The 22,939-nt window shown below is 44.2% G+C and overlaps 1 protein-coding gene across 1 annotated transcript in view; it reads right to left on the bottom strand.

Moving 5' to 3' along the window:
- The window catches only part of LOC144687882 (unconventional myosin-XVIIIb-like), a 284,738-nt gene extending 263,732 nt beyond the window's left edge, over window positions 1–21,006 (bottom strand). The window contains exons 1-6 of the mRNA XM_078554448.1: window positions 20,864–21,006; window positions 16,661–17,203; window positions 16,091–16,157; window positions 10,480–10,592; window positions 3,643–3,819; window positions 2,111–2,309 (exon numbers count right to left, since the gene is read on the bottom strand). Coding sequence (XP_078410574.1) covers window positions 2,111–2,309; window positions 3,643–3,819; window positions 10,480–10,592; window positions 16,091–16,157; window positions 16,661–17,122 — 1,018 coding nt within the window. The 5' untranslated portion in view covers window positions 17,123–17,203; window positions 20,864–21,006. The remainder of the gene's footprint in view (window positions 1–2,110; window positions 2,310–3,642; window positions 3,820–10,479; window positions 10,593–16,090; window positions 16,158–16,660; window positions 17,204–20,863) is intronic.
- Window positions 21,007–22,939: the final 1,933 nt, after the last annotated feature.

Below are 22,939 nucleotides of genomic sequence, written 5' to 3'. Positions count from 1 at the left end.
TGTGGCAGTGAAAGATGTCAGGAAGCTCCCAATCAAAGAAAAATACCCCAATTTGACCTCGCCATCTCCTATCCCATCCAACAGCCAGCTGCTCTGCAGATGTGGCATTCAGAACCATGCTACGTTTCTCAGTCTGCTCCTGTGAAAAGCTGTCCCGCCCTTGCCAGATGCTGCGCCAGGTACTCGGTGGGGGAAAACCACTCTGCATCTGTAATTGACCCCGACCCAGGGAAATGGGCCGGGGTCAGGGTGGGCAGGATTCCTGTTCCACTAAAATTCTACCAGTGGGAAAAAAAAATGTGAGAGCAAAATGCAAGCCTAATTCAAGGGTGCATGTCAATAATGATCACTTAGGTGAAGCACTAGTGGGTGGCTAATACCTCTCAAGACGTTAGTGGGGTAGATTTTCAACATGCCGACCAGGTAGATAACTGGCACTGTGGATTAACCATCCAGAATAGAAAACAAAGGGATAATGGGCAGTGTCTATAACAGGAGACTAATCCACAATGCCAGTTATAGACCTGGTTAAAATTTGACCCCTATATCTTTTTTTAAAAATTTATTCTTTTGTCCTGGCCAGAAGACAGGAAGGGGAATATATATATTTACGTCAGCCTGGCTACTCTATAAAATTATTATTTTTTTAATGGACAGAAGCTTTACTCTGACAAGCCATGACTATGCCAGAGGAATTTCTAACCTTCAAAAAACAGCAGGGACCTCTTTATCTTTAAAGAGACACTAATGCCCCCCCCGTGACTGCCGAAAATCAAATTCCAAAGAAATGCACCAACACCCTTTACATTTCTAAGGCAGAGTTCTGGCCAATGGAGACAGCAGTCTGCAAAGGACAAAAGGGGCCCTGACTCTTCCATTGAATACCCCAAGATTCCAGGCCTTAGAAAATACAATCTTTGTCCAAAACCCAGGAGAGGAAGTGGAAGGTGTGTCACATGACCTCCCCCAAGCTGCTGGAACCTGTAATATTGCCGTGGGGAACTGAACCATTTTACCATCTAACAGGTAGCAGCAGAAAGAGCTCTGTCCAGGTAAAGTACCTAATCTATACTGTGAACCACTGAACATTGGAACTCCTGTATCTGTGCCTATAAGACTCATTCATCTCCAAGTGCCTTCTTCCATTGGGGAAGTCATGCTTCTGGGAAGACAGATCACCCTGCACAGCTTCAGCCTGCTAACCTCCGAAGGAATACACTATTAGACTTTTGATCCTGGACCCTGGACTCATGCGAAACCATAGCTTTTATTTTTATCGTAGTCTTGACCTGTACCCCTTTCTTGCCCTTAATCCCTCTTTTATTGTATGAGTGCAAACAGGGGCGGATGTTGTGAAACCCCTTCCTGCGTTTTGTGTAAAATAAACCAACCCTCTTACTTTACCTTATCTCAAGTTTGCTGTGGGGTTATTAATAGATGATTGGATCACTCTAAACTGTAGGGTTGGGGAAAACATGCCACCACTTATAAAGGGGGAAATCAGAAATCAAAAGCACCTTTCTGTTTATGAATGGGTGGTGAGAGGAGAAATCAGGGCTGTTTAAATTAAATTGATCCCCCTCCTGTCCATAACACTTTCATGGGGTGTGGGCATTACTGGCGAGGCCAGCATTTGTTGTCCATCCCTAATTGCCCTTGAACTGAGTGGCTTGCTGGGCCATTTCAGAGGGCAGTTAAGAGTCAACCACATTGCTGTGGATCTGGAGTCACATGTAGGCCAGACCAGGTAAGGATGGCACATTTCCTTCCCTCAGGGCATTAGAGAACCAGATGTGTTTTCACAACAATCAACAACAGTTTCATGGTTACCAATATTGACACTAGCTTTTAATTCCAGATTTTATTCGTCTAATTGTGGTAGGATTTGCTGTGCTGGGATTTGAACTCATACCCCCAGAGCATTAGTCTGCGCCTCTGGATTACCAGTCCATTACCACTACACCACTGTCAACACTTCGGGACAGAAGGATTAGCATGAGAAGAAAATTGGCAAGAAAAGAAATTTAACACAAGCACAGTAATAAAAGGGTTTGGAATTTAAGCAGGACAATGCAGCTGTAACAGGAAAGGCTAGAAGATCAGTTTTCACCTGTCACTGTCGTGCCCACACTGCCAGCTGTTCCAACTATGTACTCAAGAGCACATTGACAGCTTGTAGTCTTTCCTGCACCACTCAATCCCAGGGGGATGATGCTCTGGTCTTTTCGGTGGATCAGCATGTTCCAGTAGGCCCTCTGTGCCACAGCGTATATATGGGGAGGCATTCCATCCTTCTTACCCTTGAACAGCTAGACGTACAAAGAAAGTGAAAGTGAAAGACCCCTTAGGCCAGTGCGCCAGCAAGGCCAGCGTGTGTTGCCATCCCTAACTGTTTGTGAACTGAGTGCCTTACTAGGCCATTGCAGAGGGCTGTGGGTCTGGATTCACATGTAGGCCAGCCCAGCTAAGAATGGCAAATCTCCTTCTATAAAGGGCATCAGTGATACAGGTGGGCTTTTACAACAATCAAGGACAGTTGTCATGGTCACTGTTACCGTTACTAGCCTTATATCCATATTGATTAATTGAATTTCAATTCCAGCTGTTGCCATGGTGGGACTTGAACCCATGACCCTAGAGCATTAGCCCTGGGTCTCTGGATTACTAGTCTAGTGACGTGATCACTCAGTCACCATCTCTCCACAATAGCAGAAGTGCAGTTGTCAGATTTTGGGGTGTTACATATTTTTTCTCAGGACAGTATCAAGGCCCAGTGCCATGTATGATGACACACTGCCCACAGCTGACTGCCCACAATCCATTGGGTGTGCTTTTGCCTGCCCAGTGTCCTGGTTAATGTAGTGTGCTCAGCAATAAAAGAGCCTAAGTCATTGTGTTTTTGGCTTATCATGCAGGGATTCCCCCACATAGCGTTTCTCTTCTACTCATCACCTTAAGCCGATCATTATCCCGACATCTTTTCCTGGCTGAGCGTCCATTCTAGATGCAGGGCAGGCCCAGTGCCACACTGGAGACCACTGACATTTGGCAAATCTCAGTGTCACTGCAGTGCCTGAAAGAGCAGGAGGCATCTTAAAGAGGGCAGAAACACCCCAGAGATTGTGTTCTTTGAGCATTTTAAAGGGAAGGGCACATATACCTCCTATGGAATGGATGTGGGGGTGAGAGAGGGTGAGGTGTCACTACTAGGACCTGTCCCTCCAACAGGGCCACGGGTGATTTTTCCAACAACTTTCTGAGGCGGGGATCTGAAAATAGGCCTCACCACCAGTAACAAACTCTAGCATGGAGAATAATGCCTTCAGTTTTGGCACAGCTACATTTTAGCAGACTATACTCCGAACGCCAGGGCCTCCAATGGAGCACAGAAATTTGGGACAAGTAAAAATGCAAACCAATTCTTTTATTTTTAAGCACAACACTGTGAATTATTTTGTATCAAGTGTTTATCACCTTTCCAAAAAAATTACTCCTGGAAATTTCTATTTTCCAAACAATAAAAGGTTTATCCATTTTCTTCCCCCCACCTCACCCAGTGATGACATTTCCCGTTTGATCAGTGTCTACTCAAACAGATAAATCTTACGGTCTCTCTCTCCAATTCTGTTCAATCTCAGTTACCTTTCCTGAGTAGTTGGAAATGACACTTGAAGGCCTGACGATGATGAGGTTTGGGCCTGCCTTAGTGTGAATGAGCTGAGACCCATAGCGCTGCTGTAGAACATGGAGGACGCTGGACTCGTTCAGGCTGAGGAGCTGCGCAAGGTCCTCGGTGTAATCCAGCTTGGATGGGTTAGTCTGGGGCAGAGACAATGAGAGAAACGGCATGGATTTGGTTGACTTAAGGAAGTCACAAAAAGCAGCTGCATTCAATCTCCTGAAATAAAAGAAACTACAAGGTTAAGGCAGAGATGAGGGGGAATTTCCTCTCTCAGAGCATCATCGGTGTTTGGAATTCTTTTCCCAGGCAATCACTGGGGGCCGTATCGTTGAATATATTCAAGGCCGAGTTAGATTTTTGATCAACAAAGGGAGTCAAGAGTTATGGGGGGCAGGCAGGAAAGTGGAGTTGAGGCCACAATCAGGTTGGAGACAGAGTGACATGATCTTATTGAATGGTGGAGCAGGCTCAAAGGGGCCCAATAGACTACTTCTGCTCTTATTTCCTATGCTCTTATATATTAAATACCACCACATATTAGATAGAACAAACTATTCACAAGTGATATTTATGGATGGTTGTGATCACTTCATGATGATTGATTACCTCATTGCTGCTGTAGTACTTCCGCCATATGAACAGTCCACTTATCTCAGCTAATACATTTTCATTCTGTTTAACTGATCTGGAATACTTCAACTCAAAATAATTTATTAAGATCCAACAACCTGTCATGGACAGAATATATTTGCTTTCGCACAGTCTGTAATCAGCATGTTTTGTCTGGAAAGAGGTGTATCTTTCCTTGGAGCATGTATTCCAATTAAATGATGCAGCAGTTTAAAAATTTTAAATAAAGAAGGCTATTTATTCTCATACACTTACCCCAAATTAAGGTAACATCACAACACGTGGTCTCACTCACACACACACACATACACAATACACAAGATAAAGTTTTACGGGTCATGCACTTTTACAGATTACAGTTATCTCAGTCTCTGACTTAATATCTTTGGTCTCTCCCTTCACAGGCCTGAGGTCATTTGGAGGGATTCGATGATTTAAAGTTGAAATGAGGGTATGGTAAAGCAAAGGGTTCACAGCAGGTTGTGAGGTTTCTTGCAGTCGAGTATCAAGGAGGTTGGTTCTCTGGCGAACTTTAACCTGGAACAGGTTAAGTTTTCAGGCTGCCTGATGTCTCAAAGCTTGATTCCGAGGCTGGTTGAACTGATACTTCCGATGGCGTTGGTGGAACTGCCTGCACACAGCTCCTAGACGATCTTTTAAACAGATAAAGTAAACTCGGCCGTCTCCATGTGGCTTGTCACAAGTCCAAGGTCTTTTCCAAATAAAATGTGATATTCATGTTGATTCCACATCCTGTGTTGTAAGCTAACACCTCAGAAGGCTTGAGGCAGTCAGTGTCTTTGTATTATAATGACCCATTCAAATCAAATAATACCCTTTTGATTGGTTTCAGGGAAAGGTATTGACTCATATCAATCCAGAATGCTCTTTGGTTCCCTCTTGAGACAGGGTTGTGGTTCTAATCCACAAAAGAAGTCAGGTGACCTTGGACGGCCATCTATTCCAACCTTTTTGTCCAGTTTTATTTTTAAATATAAAATTAGTTTGAAGTTCAGAATATGACGTGCCAGTACTGGGCATGACACACCCCATACAACCCTTTGAATGAACATCGAACCTTAGTTGGCATAGCCCACCAGTTAAAGCCCAGTTAAAGATAGTTGCCTGGCTACCTAGAAGTGTCAGCCCACAAGATGAAAGATACAAGGTTATAAAGAAGTTTTGGATGAACTAGAAGCAGACTGGTGCTGTGCTGTCATAACTTCACAAGGTGGAGCTCAAACCTGCCGGTCTGTCACTGCACAAACAGCATTCAGCATTTGAAGGTCAGATCACTTCAAACACTGTGAGGTTTTGAATGTAGGATGCGAATCCCATTAAATGAGGAGTTTTGTTTCTTGTTTCTAAAGAAGTGAATCACATATTGCTCCATCTTATCCCACACAAACAGTAAGTTTGAGCGGGAATAAAAGGGAAGGGTTTTCCTGGCCCTGGGGTGACAGGCTTTGGCGTGGGAGGGCCGGGACAATAGCATGGAGCTACGTGGGAATGCCTTTCCGATGCACTCCCGGCGCCAGGGAATTTTCGCAGCGGATGTGCTTTGGCTGACCACTGAATGGAGGTGGGCCGCCCATAATTAATGACCTACTTAGGGATTATCCTCCAGGCCCGCTGGCATTGTGCAGGTGGCAGAGCAGCCTTCCTGCCACATGGGAAAGCTTCCTGCTTCATGGAGGCAGCCCCCACCCTGCAGAAGTCCTTTGGGTCTTTGGAGCCAGGGTCTCCATGCCCCCAAAGAGAGGGGACTGCAGGAAAGGGGAGGCCTTCCCAAGGCCCCAGTGGACCAACCGGAGTGGCCTGCCTGCATTGCCCTGTCTGATTTCTAATCTTGCCCTTACCTCGTCACGGGCTCCTCCATGTTGAGGCACCCTCATGTCCATCTCTCCTGGTCAGGCTGCCGAGGGCTCCAGAGCTGTTGGCCCTCTGATTGGATCGGCAGCATCAGGATTATGGCTGCTGTCCTTAATTAGATGGTGAATCCAGAGACAGCCAATTAGGAGGCTACACATGCGGTAAAATTGCTGTGCCGGTCACGCTACTAGCAAGTGTGGGCTCAGGACCCCGATTTCATCCTGACATTGGGGTCCCAAAGCCTGTGGGAAAATCTTGCCAATGGGTCCAAATAAGTCCTCAACTGGAGAATTGTGTCCAGTCCTGGGCACCACACTTTAGGAAGATGTGAAGATATTAGAGAACAGATTCACAAGAATGATCCCAGGGATGAGGAACTTCAGTTACAGAGATAGATTGGAGAAGTTGGGACTGTCTTCCTTGGTGAAGGGAAGGTTGAGAGGAGATTTGATTGAGGTACTCAAAATCATGAGGGACCTGGGCAGACTAGACAGTGGAAAAAACTGTTCCCGTTGGTGGTAGGACCGAGAACAGGAGGGCATGCGCTTAAGGTAATTGGCAGGAGAAGCAACGATGACATGAGGGGAAACTTTTTCACGCAGCGAGTGGTTAAACTGTAATGCACTGACTGAGAGTGAACCTGTGGAGGCAGGTTCAATCAAGGCATTCAAAAGGGAATTGGATTATTATTGGAAAAGGAAGAATGTGCAGGGTTACGGGGAGAAGGTGGGGCAATTGCACTGGGTGCATTGCTCATTCGGAGAGCTGGCACGGACACGATGGGCCAAATGGCCTTCTTCTAGGCTGTAACAATTCGCTGCTTCTGTGATTCCGAGATCAGTGGGAAGTAGGTACATACAGGGCTAAAGTTTGGTGTGCCTGTTTTTCTGGGTGAGGAGTGTCATGCTGCCTCCTGATTTAAATGGCTGATTGCACACACACACTTCCAGAGCTTCGGAACTTGTGAGGCTAGCAGGCGCTCCAGCTAGTCTCCAGCAATTAAAGGCACCCTGTCCCTCTTAAAGGGAAGCTGCACCAGAGAACTGAGAAAAAAATCACAACTGAAGACATAGGGTGAAGAAAAATGGGGCATTAGCCCAGGGAGAGGGGTCCAAAATTCAATGATGTCACACTGGAGGTGCTTGTCACTAAAGTGGACTCAAGGATAAGGGCCATGTTTCCACAGAGAACCTCACACAAGGCCCTGCAAAGGAGTGGGAGGTGGCCAGGGATGTCAGTGCCTGAAGTCTGGCTCTGTGGACCAGGCAACAGTAACGGTGCCAGGAGACGTTTAATGCGTGTTCAAGGTCAGCAAATGCATCTTCACATCGCCTTGCATATCCACCGCACCACTATCCTCTCGAGCTGCTCAGTACTCCACATCCCCATCATCCACCCTGCAGCATTCCCTAACACACAGAGCCCAGCATTCATGCTCCCACCAATGCCACCCCAGAGTGCCCATCAGCCAGCCAGCCCAGACTGCTGTCACCCAAGCTGAGGTGGTGCAGTCCCAAGTCAGACTTTCAAGTCCCAGAGCTGCTCCAGAGCGTCCTGCAAGGCCGTCTGCAGTCTCCAAGAGTGAAAATCAGCAGCCTTTCACCAGCCATGCTACAGTCACTGGGATAGCACTGTGTCAGAGCGTGAGGACAAGCAAAGGCACTCCCAACACAGGCACTTAGGGAATGCACCAGGGTGAGTAGTTCATTGTTGTTTGTATAATCGGATATGTTGTTGGATAAAGATGTCATGTGAAGGTTCCTGTCCCTGGCTTTTATTGTTGGTTGGTGGTCAATGGTACAGTATGATGGGACATCTCAGATGCATGTAACAGTCGGGAATGAAGAATGGTGGGTCAGACGAGGAAAGCAGATCCTAATAATGTGCTGTCTGGCAGCCCGTCCAGTTACAAGGGGCCCAGAATGCCTCTTCCCTGCCTCCTCCTGTTCTTCATCCTCCTTCGCAGACCCTCCCCTCTCTGCATCCTGTTAAGATCGGGTGAGGAGGGTTTGAATAGCCCCCTTTTCTCCCGCTCCTTATTTGACCACAACAGGAGATTTTTTTAAAGAATATGCGTTCCAATTCAGTGAGTGTTTAACTGTTTATGTGCTGTGACTAGTAAAAGACACACACAAACGGGTTTTCCTGGGCTTTTTGGAAAGAAAGCGGGTAGTTTTGATTGTAATCAACTCAGTCTATGAAAAATAATAAAAACAACTTTCTGACTCTCACACACGCACACACACAAGCTGATACATGACAGAATGGGACAATAGGTTAAGCAATTTGTAGTCCAGTAAAGTTAAAGAGGTATAAAGTTCTTGAAGGTTGGTGACTCGACTGGCTTCAGGCTGAACTTGGTGATCCTTCAGGGTTGGTGTCAAGGTGGTTTAAAGATATAGACGGGTGATTTATCTGTTCTTCAGAAAATGGCAGCCACAGGGTTAAGCTCTTGTTAAAATCTCTCTCTATGGCACATAGATAGTCAACAACAACAGGCAGGGTTCAAAATTTCCAAGTTCGATGGAGAGAGAAAGAGAGAGAAAGAGAGTGGAGGGACACACTCAGGGTCTTGCTCCTTCAGCATCTCAGTTGCTTGAGCTGGTCTGCAAAGAGCAGGTGCATTAACACACAAAAGGTTGGCTTGTCACATAACCTTCCCTCTCTCACTGTCCAGTGACCCAAATATGGTCATGGCTAGTGAATTCCAGTTGTAACTTGATTAGATCGTGGCTGGGAATTCCTTTCTCAGCCAGGGTTCCATTGTCCAAGTGGTTATGTCTAATGGTTTGTCTCCTCCCAGTTGAGTACCCAGGTGATTGTCTCGATGCTTTGCTAATGCGATAGTAGATGTCCCCCATTTATACTCCTTCAAGACAATTGTTCCAGGTGATGCTTTTCAGACAGGTTGCCTCCATTTCAATGGCTTCAGAATGTAGAAAGAAGAGTGATGCAAATGTGCAGCCATCTTTGACTGTGATTTCAAGCCCTTGGAATGTGGCTTTAGTCTTCTTAACAATTCAATTCAGGGTTTCCAACAAGGAAATACAAAAATCATTTTTTGATATAAACTATAGTTTCATAACAATCCTCTGCTCCATTTGATGGTCATGTTGCAAACCAAGAGGCACTCACACCACAACCCCTGGGCCAGCTATTCCTCTGTCCTCTCTGACTATAAACACCAGGTCTCAGAAACCAACTTAAGCAGGATTACCAATATAAATTTTGCATCCATGATCTATATGCTTTAGCCCCATAAAAGCTATAAATATCCAATATACATACCCATTAAACAGCCAGAGTTTCTGCAAGGTCACCTTAAGTAGAAGTTAACCAAAAGTGCAGTTACATACTCAGTATAATATATATTCTTTCTGGCCATTTAAACAGCTATTTAAAGGGTCACTCTCCAGGTTTGGTGGAGTGAAGTATATTGCCATAAATTGGCATCACATCACAGCTGAAGTTTGCCAAAATCTCTAGGGATTCTTCCCCCCACCCACCCCCAAAGCCCCACCGAGCTTCTTGGAACTCAGGCACCAACCTGTTTTCAGGTTCAGTTCCCGCTCCCTGAGTTTGATGATCGGAGTCAGGGGACCACAGTTAGCCTGAGTGCCCCATGATGGGAAGAGAGTGAGAGACATCACCCAGAGTTCCAATTATTGATCTTTACCCACTAAGGGCTTTGAGAAACTGCCCTTATCCAGACACCTGGTAAGGACTGAAAAAGGCTAAGCTGTGAAAACCTCTAAATTCAATAACCTATCAGCGCCAGCTAGCCACAGTCACACATGAAGAATCAGCATTTGGCTGATGTAACAGAGCCAAACCAGGCCCTAGAAGCTGGACCTCAGTTAGGCATGGCAGTGGTGTTACCGTTCACTCCAGAAGTCCAGGTTGCTGTGGCAATGAGCACTTTTACATGCATGTCATTGCTTGGAACTATGGACAGCGATGGTAGAGGTTCCAATGTTCTTTCCATCACATGGTTAACCAGGAATTTCTCCCGCTCTTCCCGCCTGCCATCAGCATGTGTTGGAAAGATTGACAGATTGATACTCAACCTATTTGGCCACATTATGGATACACTTTCCTTCTCCATCAAGACCTGGAATGGGACTTGAACCCAGAGCTCCTGGCTCAAAGACAGGGACAATGCCCACTGCACCACAGACCTCCCAGTAGCTGCCTTCAATTGTGAAGGAGAGAAAACTGGGGAGAACAAAAAAATAATGTTCCTCTTTAAAAACAAAACTAAACGAAGAGAAATGCCGGAGTTGAGGAATACTCACTTTATGAATAAGCTCCTCGTCTGTGACTATCATCATGTTGTCACTCTCAATACGGATTCGGACTTGGCCCTCTGGAAGTTCTGGCGTTCCAACATCTGGTTTGAGCACCGTGGCTGATGACAGGAGGAATAGGTTTATTTAGAGGGGATGAAAAGTTGGGGGAAGAAGAAATATCAGTCGGATTATGCTTACTGTTGTGATGAAGCCAACGAGTATGAAGCTGGTAGGTACAATGGTGCAGCATCAGTGTGGGCGAGCATCAATTGAGTACAATTTCATTTTTAAAAAGAAAGACATACCTGGATTTATATAACACCTTCCACAATCTCAGACCAGATAATCCGCTTGAGATCTGTATGCTGTGAGATAAATATTAGCCAAGACACGAGGGAGAACTCTCCCGCTGTTTTCTGAAAAAGTGCCTGGGGATCTTTTACATCCACCTGAGAGGGCAGGTGGGGCCTCGGTTTAGCATCTCATCCGAAAGACAGCACCTTCAACAGTGCAGCACTCCCTCAGTACTGCACTGGGGTGTCAGCCTGTGTCAGATTGTGTGCTCAAGCTTCTAGAGTAGAACTCGAACCCACGAACTTCTGACTTTGAGGCAAGAGTGTCACCAACCGATCCACAACTAACATTGCCAAGAAGGAAAAGGCTGCATGGACTGGATTAGTTCAGTCCTGTTCCAAACTTACTCAAGAACATTATTATATCAGAGTCGGGACCGATACCTGCAGAGAATGATACAATGCAGGAGAAGCCAAACAACACTTTCAGTTCACACTCACCAAGGAAAAGAAAACTGCCCATCCATGTATCTGACAAGTTCACCTCCATAGCATCTGAATGCCCTTAGGTTTCAACATCAGCACAGAGCTGACAGAGTTATTTGTTTCCTCTTAACAATCTGATAGAGGAAGATAACAATTGATGCTGGGTGGGAGATGGGGAAGAAGCTTGAGAGCATTTTAGTTGGGAGGAAGAGTTTGAAAATGAAGCTTTGAACTGCATGTACATTTTCACATGTTTCTCAATGTGATTCAGTGAGAGACAGTTTCCATGGAGTCTCACCTCTTTTGTCCAAGTGCACTTGTGATGACTTCACACCCAAATTACACTCAAATATTTTGGTCGATAAGAGGTTGAAACCAGCTTATAACACAAACAAAGTCACAAATCTAGTCTACAGGAGAAGACCATTAAAATAAAAAAACTTGCACTGTGAGTGAGTGACCACATGCATGAACATCAGCATGTGCATACAACAGAAACAATGATTTAGCAAATCCTGTTGAAGTTCATGGAGAGAAATGAAATCCTATGTAGTTTTATTCTCTGCATTTCCAGGAAGGCCTAATGTTTTTGTGTTGGAGATGCTGTTAATGACTGTGGTTGCAGTCTCCTGAGGTAGGGTTTAACATCAGCTTTATTCAAAACATAATAAAGAATAACTACATCTAGAATGGATCTTCATCCTTGCCACGAGACTGCAAGAGAGAACCCAATCGTGATAGTCATATGACCTTGCATCACTTCCACAAGATGATGTGTACTGACTCAATTACAGAATTACAGACTGACAGAGTTTTAACGGCAGAGAAGGAGGCCATTCGGCCCATCATATCTGTACCAGCTCCCCAAATGTGCATTATGACCTAATGCCATTGCCCTGCCTTTTCCCTGTAACCCTGCACATTGTCTCTATTCAAATAATCATCTAATGCCCTCTTGAATGCTTCAATTGAACCTGTCTCCATCACTTCCAGGCAGTGCTTTCCAGACCCAAACCAGTTGTTGCGTGAAAGAGTTTTTTCTCACGTCACATTTGCTTCTTTCGCAAATCTCTTTAAATCTGTGCCCTCTTGTTCTTGATCCTTTTATGAGCAGGAACAGCTTCTCCCTATCTGCTCTGTCCAGCTCCCTCATGATTTTCAACATCTCTATCAAATCTCCTCTCAGCCTTTTTCTCTCCAAGGAGAACAGTCACAACCTCTCGAATCTATCTTCATAGCTGTAGTTTCTCATCCCCGGAACCTTTCTTGTAAACCTCTTCTGCACTCTCTGCAATGTGTTCACGTCCTTCCTATAATGTGGCGCCCAGAACTGTACACAAAATTCCAGCTGAGGTCTAACGAGTGTCTTATATAAATTCAGCATAACCTCCTTGCTCTTGTACTCTATGCCCCTATTAATAAAGCCCTGGATACTATATGCTTTATATCTCCACCTGTTCTGCCACCTTCAATGATCTATGCACATATACACCCAGGGTGCTCCTGCACACCCTTCAAAATTTCACCCCTTATTTTATATTGTCTGTCCATTTTCTTCCTATCAAAATGCATCACCTCACACTTCTCCACATTGAACTTCATCTGCCACCTATCTGCCCACTCCACCAACTTGTCTATGCTTGATGTTCCACACCATCCTCCTCGCAGTTAACAATACTCCCAAGCTTTGTATCATCCGCAAACTTTGAAATTGTCCGCTGCCCACCTAGACCTAGATAATTAATATATATCTGGAAAAGCAAGGGTCCCAATACCAACCCCTGGGGAACTCTACTACAAACCTTCCTCCAGCCCAAAATATACACATTGACTATTATTCTCTGCTTTCTATTTTTCAGCCAATTTTGTATCCACATTGCTACTGTCCCTTTTATTCCATGATCAATAACTTTTCTCATAAGTCTGTTGTGTGGCACTGTATCAAATGCCTTTTGAAAGTCCATGCATACCACATCAATAGCATTACCTTCATTGACCTTTTCTGTTACCTCTTCAAAAAATTCCAGCAAGTTAGTTAAACACAATTTCCCCTTTAGAAATCCATGCTGGCTCTTCCTTATCAATCCATATTTTTCCATGTGACTACCAATTCTATCCCAAATAATTGTTTCTAGAATCTTGCCCACCACTGGTCTGTAACTGCTGTAATTATCCTTAAAACCTCTTTTGAACAAGGGCATAATGTTTGCAACTCTCCAGTCCTCTGGCACCTCCCCTGAGTCTAGGGAAGACTGAAAGATTATGGCCAGTGCCCCTGCAATTTCTACTCTCACTTCCTTCAACATCCTTGGATGCATCTCATCTGGTCCCAGTGCCTTGTCAACTTTAAGTACCAACAGTCTATTCAACACTTGCTCCTTATCAATTTTGAACCCTTCTAGTGACAAAATTTCCTCATCTGTCACCATGGTCTAGGTAGCATCTACCTCCTTGGTAAAGATTGATGCAAAGTATTCATTTAATACCTCAGCCATGGCCCCTTCACCCATGTCTAAATTCCCTTTTAGGTCCCTAATCGGCCCTACTCCTCCTTTTACCACCCTTTTACTATTTATATGCCTATAGAAGACTTTGGGATCCCCCTTTATGTTGGCTGCCAGTCTTTTCTCATAATCCCTCTTCACTTCTCTTAAATGCTTTTTCACCTCCCCTCTAAACCTTCTGTATTCCTCTTGGTTCTCAATTGTATTTTCTACCTGACACCTGTCATAAGCACATTTTTTCTTCTTTATCTTAATTTCTATCTCCTTTTTCATCCAGAGAACTCCGGACTTGTTTGCCCTACCTTTCCCTTTCGATAGAATATACCTTGACTGTGCCCGAACCAATTCTTCTTTGAAGGTAGCCTATTGTTCAGCTACAGTGTTTCCTGCCAATTTTTCATTCCAGTCTATCTGGACCAGTTCCGTTCTTGCCCCATCGAAGTTGGCTCTCACCCAGTTAATTATTCTTACTCTGGATTGCCTATCGTCCTTTTCTATCATCATCCTAAAACGTACAATGATCACTGTCCCCTAAATGTTCCCCACTGACACTTGATCTTCTTGGCCCACCTCATTTCCAAGAACCAGGTCCAACAGTGTATCATTTCTTGTTGGGTTGGACACATACTGCTGTTGAAAATTCTCCTGAACACAATCGAGGAACTTCTGCCCCCTCAACCCTTTACACTACCACTGTCCCAGTCTACATAATTAAAATCATTCATTATAACTACTCTATAATGCCTGTATCCCTCGGTAATTTCCCTGCAGATTTGTTCTTCTACGTCCTTCTCACTATTTGGCGTTCTATAGATGACACCGAGCAATGTAATTGTACCCTTTTTGTTCCTTAGCTCAGAATGTATGGGTTTGTAAATGGGTTTTTGGTGGATTTGGCAAATGTCATTGGGAATGATGTTTCCCTAATTGTAGGATATTCTCATGAGCCAGCCTCAGGTTTTTTTGGCGAGACATTTCAATATTTTCCCCCCTTCCCTCTCAGTTACGTAACACCATACAACATTCCGATCTGGGGGTATTATTTGGCAGCACTACTTCAAGATTTCTGCATCTATTGTAGATAAAGAACTTGTATTTATATAAAATGTACTTGAAGTGCAATCGCTGTTGCTATGTAGGTAAACATGATGGCCATTTTACACACAAGGTCCAACAGCGAGATAAATGAGACTTATTTTGTTTTCCATAGTGTTGGTTGAGGGGAGAATGTTGGCCGGGACACCAGGAGAACTCTGAGTTTCTCTGAATGATGCCACGGGATCTTTAGTATAGAAATGGTTAACATCTCATCTAAAGGAATGAAGGATGCTAGGTCATCGGTAGGGTTTCCAATTGTCATTAAATGTATTCCTGGAAGTTTCATCACATGACTTGCCCTCACGCTCCTGCCATTAGTCGGCCATCACACCCATCCTTCTCAGACACTGCCTTCCGACGCCAATTGGAAAGCAAAAAGACTCATTATCCAGTTGGATGATGCTTGTCTGGCAGCCAAACAGCCGTTTTTCCCCATTTTCAGTATTTTTTTTGCCTGGTAAAGAGAAATGTTCAAAGAAAATGGCAAAAAGCCCTAATGATTCTTCTCCAGGGTTGCACACAGCAGTGCCCTGGAGATTAATCTTCAATTCCTGGGGTAGGATTTTTAGATCGGCGAGTGGGGGGGCGGGGCCCGCTCGCCGACGTGTAAAATGTCGCAGGATGACGTCAGGTGGAACTCCCAACGTCACCCCGCGTCATTTCCAGTTTCAGGTCGGCGGGGGTGCAGCCAAGTCAGCTGTGCGCCCGCCGACCTGTCAACAGCCTATTGAGGCCATTAATAAAACAATTTAGGTTATTGACAGGGCTGCCCGTCCAACCTTAGGGCACTGCCAGCTGGGGGAATCCACCCCCCCCCCCCCCCCCCACCCGCACAGAGAGCACATAGCGTTTCCTGGCGGATGTCACGCTTGGCGGGCCTTAATTGGCCCGCCCACGTAAAATGGCGGCACACCTCAAATCGGGAGCGCCGATCAGAGGCGCACCTGCCCACACCCGCTCCTGCACTTCCCCCCCCCCAACGGGGGGAAAATTCTTCCCCTGGAGACTCCAGGCCAACCCTGGAGGGTTGGCAACCCTACTCAACAGAGGGGCATGCCTTCTCCCTTCAGATCAACTTGCTGATGCTCAGCTCCCCACTGTAATCATGCAATTTCTCATTAATACTTCAACAATATATTAATTGGAAGCAAAATTACTCATGCCTTTCAGAGCTTTATCTGGATTTTGTCAGGGCATCCACAAATGAATAGGTTATCAAGAATATAGAGTAGTTACCTAAAGCAAATCCTTCTTTGTTGACATACCAGACCCGGTCAGTCTCATACCAAACATCACCATTCACCTACAAACAAAGGAAACAACAAATTGATGTATTATTACTCCTGTAATTACAGACCATGTTCAGCAGAGAAGGTTTCTGCAAAAGGTGAAAAAATTAAGCTCAATTTTGATATTTCATACCCTTCTTACTGCCACAAAAGATGAGAGAAAGAAAAATATTGAACTTTTTCTGATTTTAAAAAGTTTGCTCTTTACTGGAAGCAATTTAACAGCATGCGAGTTAGCCCAAGAACTTCTGACCGTGTGAGCTGGTCCAAAGTACATGGCTTACTTCATTAAGAAACTGATATGTAAAAGAACAGTCAAATTCAAAAAGGGATATTCGTCACAATATTGAGTTTCCTCTTCAGAATATTTAAAATCTGATCCCCTGCCTTTCCATTAGCAGGGTCTGCAAACCATTCAGTGCATTCTGAGAGTAAGGTTCCACATTCCGATTACTGCCATTGAGAAAACTTTAACATCCTGAATTGGGCAATGGGTAAGGCTATAGACGGAAATTACCTTCTCTAAATCCACTTTCTCTCCACAACTTCTCACAGTCTTCTGGTTTGCTTCATGATTGATGAGATTTTCTCCTGTGCCTTCTGCTAGATTCTCACCTCCTGGGCTCTCAGGTGCTTGACAACCGGGCTCTTGCCCGTCCTGTGTAACCTTCCCCACGTCCAGTTGAGATTTCCCATCCTCATCATTTCTGTTGGGCTGCTGCGCGCTGAGATTAGTTTCCATAGCAACTGGGCCTTGACTACTTTGGAATGAACCAGTGTTTTGCTGAGGAGGACTGCCCATGTTTTCCAGTTCTGTGGTGTGTTTTCCTGCCGATGGTGCCCTCACTTGGGTCCCTTTTGGTTTCCTAAGCATTTTCGCCCGTTTGCACTCGGCCTTTGTTTCTGGTGGTGGCGCAGATTGACTCTCAGGCCCATCGTCATGGTGCCCATTTACTAATAGCTGGGTTCCTCTATCCATTGCCTCGTCTACCGGCTGGCTTTCATTCTGAGTTAAATGTAAAAAATATTGAACCACACTATCATCCAATTTAGCTGGTCGCTGCAATGGGAGATAGGTGAAGGGTTCAGGTTAATACTGATGAAAGGGGTGGGATGAAAGCATCTTAATCTACGACATGCACAGAGGATCATACAAGCTTATCAAGACTGGAAAAACAAGAACACTTTAAACATGCAACAATCCAATCAAATATTGTTCCAAACAATAAATACCATTTTTAACCACAATACATATTTTTGTCCCATTATGGCACAGTTTTAATTAGTTGTGGTACTATACCTATAATTGAAGTGTGGCATGGAATCAAAATCAGTGCTAGATGTTGCAATGAGCCAATCACACCCTGACACTAGATTACACGATACTATACCGTACGCATAAACATAACAATAATCTGCATTTAAATTAAGGGGAGATGGTGGTGTAGTGGTAATGTCACTGGACTAGTAATCCAGAGGCCCAGGCTAATGTTCTGGGGATGAGGGTTCAAATCCTACTGTGGTGGAATTTAAATTCAATTAATAAATCTGGAATTAAAAAAGCTAGCTTTAGTAATGGTGACCATGAAACTATTTTTGATTGCTGTAAAAACCCATCTGGTTCACTAATGCCCTTTAGGGGCCTGGTCTGGCCTACATGTGACTCCAGACTCACAGCAATGTGGTTGACTTAGCTGACCTCTCAAATGGCCTAGCAAGCCACTCAGTTCAAGGACAGTTAGGGATGGGCAACAAATGCTGGCCTTGTCAATGACGCTCACATCCCATGAAAGAATAAATGAAATGCAGTAAAACATTCTAAGGTACTTCATGGAGACATTTTCAAACAAAATTTGACATTCAACCACATAAAGAGATGTTAGGACAGGTGACCAAAAGCTTTGTCACCTGGGGTGCCGTGGAGGAAGAGAGAGAGATGGAGAGGTTTAAGGAAGGAATTCCAGGTATTAACATACCTGGACCTACTAACATACCTATGTTCATATGTTTGTTCATATTTATTAAGGTCTATTCAACTGAAGGCATAGCCACTAGTGATGGAGTGATGAAAATCAGGAATATGCAAGAGGCTGGAATTGGGTGAACACAGAGATCTCAGAGGTTCCTAGGGCTGAAGGAGGTTATAGAGATAATAACAGAGGTAGAAAAAGTTTGCAGAATGGGCAGTAATACCCAGTTACAGTATCCTTATACCAGTCAAATCCAAAACTATGCTTCCAGCGGTGTAGAAAGAATGCTCCTCATCTTTTTTTCAAGTCATGGCCAAGTCCAATAATTAACATAGGTATGTTGCTATGTCCAGGTATGTTAATACCTGGATTTCCCTCCTTAAACATCTCTATCTTTCTCTCTTTCTTTACAACATTCCTTAAAACCTATCCGTTTGACAAAGCTTTTGGTCACCCGTCCTAATATCTCTTTATGTGGCTGAACGTCAAATTTAGTTTAATAATGTTTCCATGAAGTACCTTACAACGTTTTACTGCATTTCATTTATTCTTTCATGGGATGTGGGCATCATTGACAAGGCCAGCATTTGTTGCCCATCCCTAATTGCCCTTGAACTGAGTGACTTGCTAGGCCATTTGAGAGGTCAGCTAAGAGTCAACCACATTGCTGTGAGTCTGGAGTCACATGTAGGCCAGACCAGGTCCCTATAGGGCACTAGTGATTAGGATGTGGTTTTGTGAGCTTCCTCCAAAATAACAGAAACAGCCAATTACTGCCCAGAATAGTAATTGCCATGAGAATTAATGACTACCAACTAGGATTTCCAACTCTGATTGGGTGCATTCCTGAAGGTTTCATCACATGAGCTCCAGCCTCTTACCATCCCATAGCCAATTTGGAAAGCAAATAGAAACTGGGTTAATCCTGACTGTTAGCCAAAAAGCACTTTCCCACCCCCACCCCCATTTTCCCATATTTTCACAACTAATAAATGAAAGTGTTCAAAGAAAAATTTTAAAAGATATTGTTTATTGTCTCTATGATTTTTTATTCCCAGTCGCATGCATTAATCTGGAGACTAATCTTCAATTTCTAGAGACTCCAAAACAATCCTGTCAGGTTGGCAACCATACTGCCAACCAATGTTGGAACGATACAGTCAGTTAGTCAAGTGAAGTTAAAATATTTACTCCAATTATACTTTTCTTTGACAGAAAAAAATGGCAAACATAAAAATATACTATCTTATTTTCAAGACAGTTTTCACCTGCCAACAACTTGCTCACAAAACTAAGTCACAATCACCAATTCTGATTAAAATTCTGCTCGTAAACAATCAATACCAAAGTGAAGGAAATTGTGATGACCTGGAATGTACTGCCTGATAGGATGGTGGAAGCAGATTCAACAGTAACTTCCAAAGGAAATTGGATAAATACTTAAAGGGAAATGTTTACAGGGCCATGGGTAAAGAGCAAGGGAGTGGGACCAGAATTTTGCTGAAAAGAGAGAAATGTTACTGAAGCTTTTCATCTTGCACTCGTCAGGACAAACACAAGAATGCCAAATTTCAAATGATCACAGTGTTATGACCCAGCAGTTTGAAAAGGCTGAGTTATTTAAAATCCCAGAGGGAAACTTTAAACAACTGTCATAACCTATATTTTGAGTTGCAGCTCTAAATTCAGGGATAAGACCACCAGTTCTAGAGAGGTTTTATATCAAACTACATGAGGCATTTATTAATTTACAACAAATTAAACATATACACGTGGCTACACATTACTACTATCATAACTTTTTAACAAATTCCCAAATTAATCTCTACTAAGGCAACAATAACCAATAGACTTAACCAGGCACCAGACAAAGCATTTTCACCTTACGAATTCAAAATGGGGTTCCTTTCAATTTGGCTCCTTTGCAGACAGTTGTAGGCTTACAGCTGCTTAGATGTTACATGCCTCTGACTTCCACACACAAAATCCTTTCAGGTTATACTCAGCACTTCCTTTTGAATGTAAATTCTCATTGTATCACCAGGCCCTCTGATCTCCTTTCATAGTACCAATTTTATTAGTAATATAAACATTGTTTGGTGTCTCCTAGCTAGGTGAAAGGTTTCATTCCCACTCTTGATTGGCCAAGGAATTGCCATGGAGAAAGCAAAGGGGAAGTATAAGCTCCCCAAGGTTCCAGTTCAAAAAAATGTGCCAGGCTTGAACATATTCCGCAGGTTTGCAGAGAAGCAGTCCCTGCCTGCAAAAGCATGTCGCTTCTAGCAAGCATAAATGAGCCACGTTATCAGCTCAAATGATTATCTTAAATTGGTGCCTTCTCCATGGAAACGCCTCAGCCAGAGTTGACTTGCAAACCAATCAGCATCCCTTTTCTCCTGCAGTATAAATTGTTGTGATTGTTTGAAATTTGGCATTCTTGCATTTGTCCTGATGAGTGCAAGATGAAAAGCTTCAGCAACATGTCTCTTTTTACAGCAATATTCAAGTTCTGTACTAACAAGCATAGATTGGGACTAATTGAATAAGTCTTTGAAAGAGTCAGTACAGGCACAATGGACCAAATGGTCTCCGTCTGTGCTGTGAGGTTCTATTATTCTAAATCTAATCAGGAATTTTACAGAGTCTGCTACACCTTTAAGATTATCCTGCCTTTGATTGGATCCTCCCATACTGCCCTCCCTCTCTCTCCCGCCTACTTCATTCTGTGTGGGCCTCGAGGGCACACTCACCTGTTGCTCAACTTTTCGTTCCTTTTCCTGTCCTCGTGCTTCTTTCGCTTCCTTCTCTGTTTCTCGCACAAGCTGCTTAATGAATCCTGCAGTAGCTACAGGGGAGACTGGTGACACAGGGGGACGGGGTCGCTCTTCCTCCTTGATCTATTTTTACACAAATTGACCGAGAGCCATTTTAGAAAAGTTGCGCTTGATTCCCACCCCCACTGCGCTCTCTGTAACTTTCAGGTTCAGGCAGTAGAGTCCAAATTATAAACAAACCAACTCAATGAGAAACTCAGTGCCTTATCTCCCCATTCTGCCCCCACCCTCCTTCCACAAGGCATCAACTCTCTCACTTTCCCAGCTGGCAGATCCCCAATAGTGCATCATCAGGTGGTCCTTATACACGTGCAAACATTGGGCAGGGAGTTTGTTCAAGCACAGGAGCTCCATAGCCAGGCCCATTCTTGAGCTGGTTCAGGGTCCACCCAGAAGTGGAGGCTCACACATGGGCAACGTTCATTCAGATGAACAAAACCAAAACCAGTCAAGGAGTCAATGCCTCGGAAAGAGGAAGGGAGTGTGTGAAAAGAAGGGTATGGTCAATCTGCGGCCTGAGAGGAATCCAAGGGATTTTGCGTGCAGTTTAAATTTTATATGTGTAATACATAAATCAAATTACTGATGTGGATAGCACGAATAGTGCAGTTTTCAGCTGAGTAAGCAATAAGAAAATAAGGCCTGAGACAGGTGAAGATTTACAAACACAATCAGAGCTATTCCACCCTGACGTTCTCTCTTAAAGGACTGGGTGGATTATAGGGTAGCGACCCACAGTTGGTGGTCACCTTTGCCCAAGCAGTCATTTTTCTTTTGCCTGAGAACCCCAGACAGTGGGCACCACTGAGCTAGTGAACTGAAGAGTGCATTACAGCCACCTGGCCCTCTCCTTGTCCATTGTCCACACAGGGGGATAAGCAGGGAAAGATTATCAGGTGGTGCTGAGGCACTTTTCTTTTCTCCCTTCACCAATCCAGGGGGCTTCAGGCAAATGTTAACACCCCAGTTTGACTTGGTCAAGAATGTTATTTCTTTAAAAGCTATTTTAGTTTATAGTTCACCATGATTCTTTGAGACCTCAGAGTTTGTGATCCCCCCCCCACCCCCAGCGCATAAACATGATCCAGACATCAGTTAATTTTCACATAATCTCTGGTACGGCCAATGCACAACATGCTCAGTACTGGAAGCAGCTTCGGAGCACATCTCTCACCAATGCTTTGTAACAGAGAGCTAGTGCCCATTGCCCAATCCATCTTATAATTAGCACAAGGTCCATTCAGGGGTTTCTCATCCAACAGGACATGAGGATGGGAAATAGAATGCTGTATTGTTTATGGGAAGTGTGGACACATTTTCAGGGGAACTGCCAGTACCGAAGACAATACTCAAGCTCCATTACTTGGTCAGATTAGGTTTTAGTATGCCAGTTCGATGGGCTTCTGTGTTGTACTATTCTATAATTCTATGATTACTGGGCACATTCAGAGTACCTATAGGAAGCACCTGTGCATATACCTGGCACAAGCATGGGTGATCAAATCTCACCTAGGGCACTTTAACATTTCTGGCCTTGGATCTTCCAAAGACGTCCCCAAGACTGGCCAGTACAAGAAATAAGGAAAATGCCTATTCAGGTAGGTCAAAAGCTCAGGCTGCTCCAGGCCAGAACTGACAGATGGGCAGTGCCACCCACCATCATTGCCACTCGTCAATAAACATTCCAAGTACCCCACCCCACACCTGCTTCCTCCTTGCTTCATCCTCAATGTGCTAAAATCAAGACTCTTCGCATTAGCCCCTATTCTACTTCAATTTCTCCCAGAAACTCCAAACTGTGGATCTCTTTACTGTGCTCAGACTTTCATCCCTCCTTTTTCTAACTTTCAAAACCCAAGTTTGGCATCATCTAATGATCAAGTCTTGCGTTACGTCATCTTTCCACCTCATCCTTTCAACCTCAGCAGTTTCCTGCATCTTACAAGCCTTGACCTTTAACCTAGGCTCTCTTGATATCAAAAGTTGGCAGAC

The sequence above is a fragment of the Cetorhinus maximus genome, chromosome 12, assembly GCF_964194155.1.
Source record: "Cetorhinus maximus chromosome 12, sCetMax3.hap1.1, whole genome shotgun sequence".
NCBI lineage: Eukaryota > Metazoa > Chordata > Chondrichthyes > Lamniformes > Cetorhinidae > Cetorhinus > Cetorhinus maximus.
The sequence above is the reverse complement of the archived record's forward strand: the minus strand, read 5'-3'. Positions and strand labels throughout refer to the sequence as shown.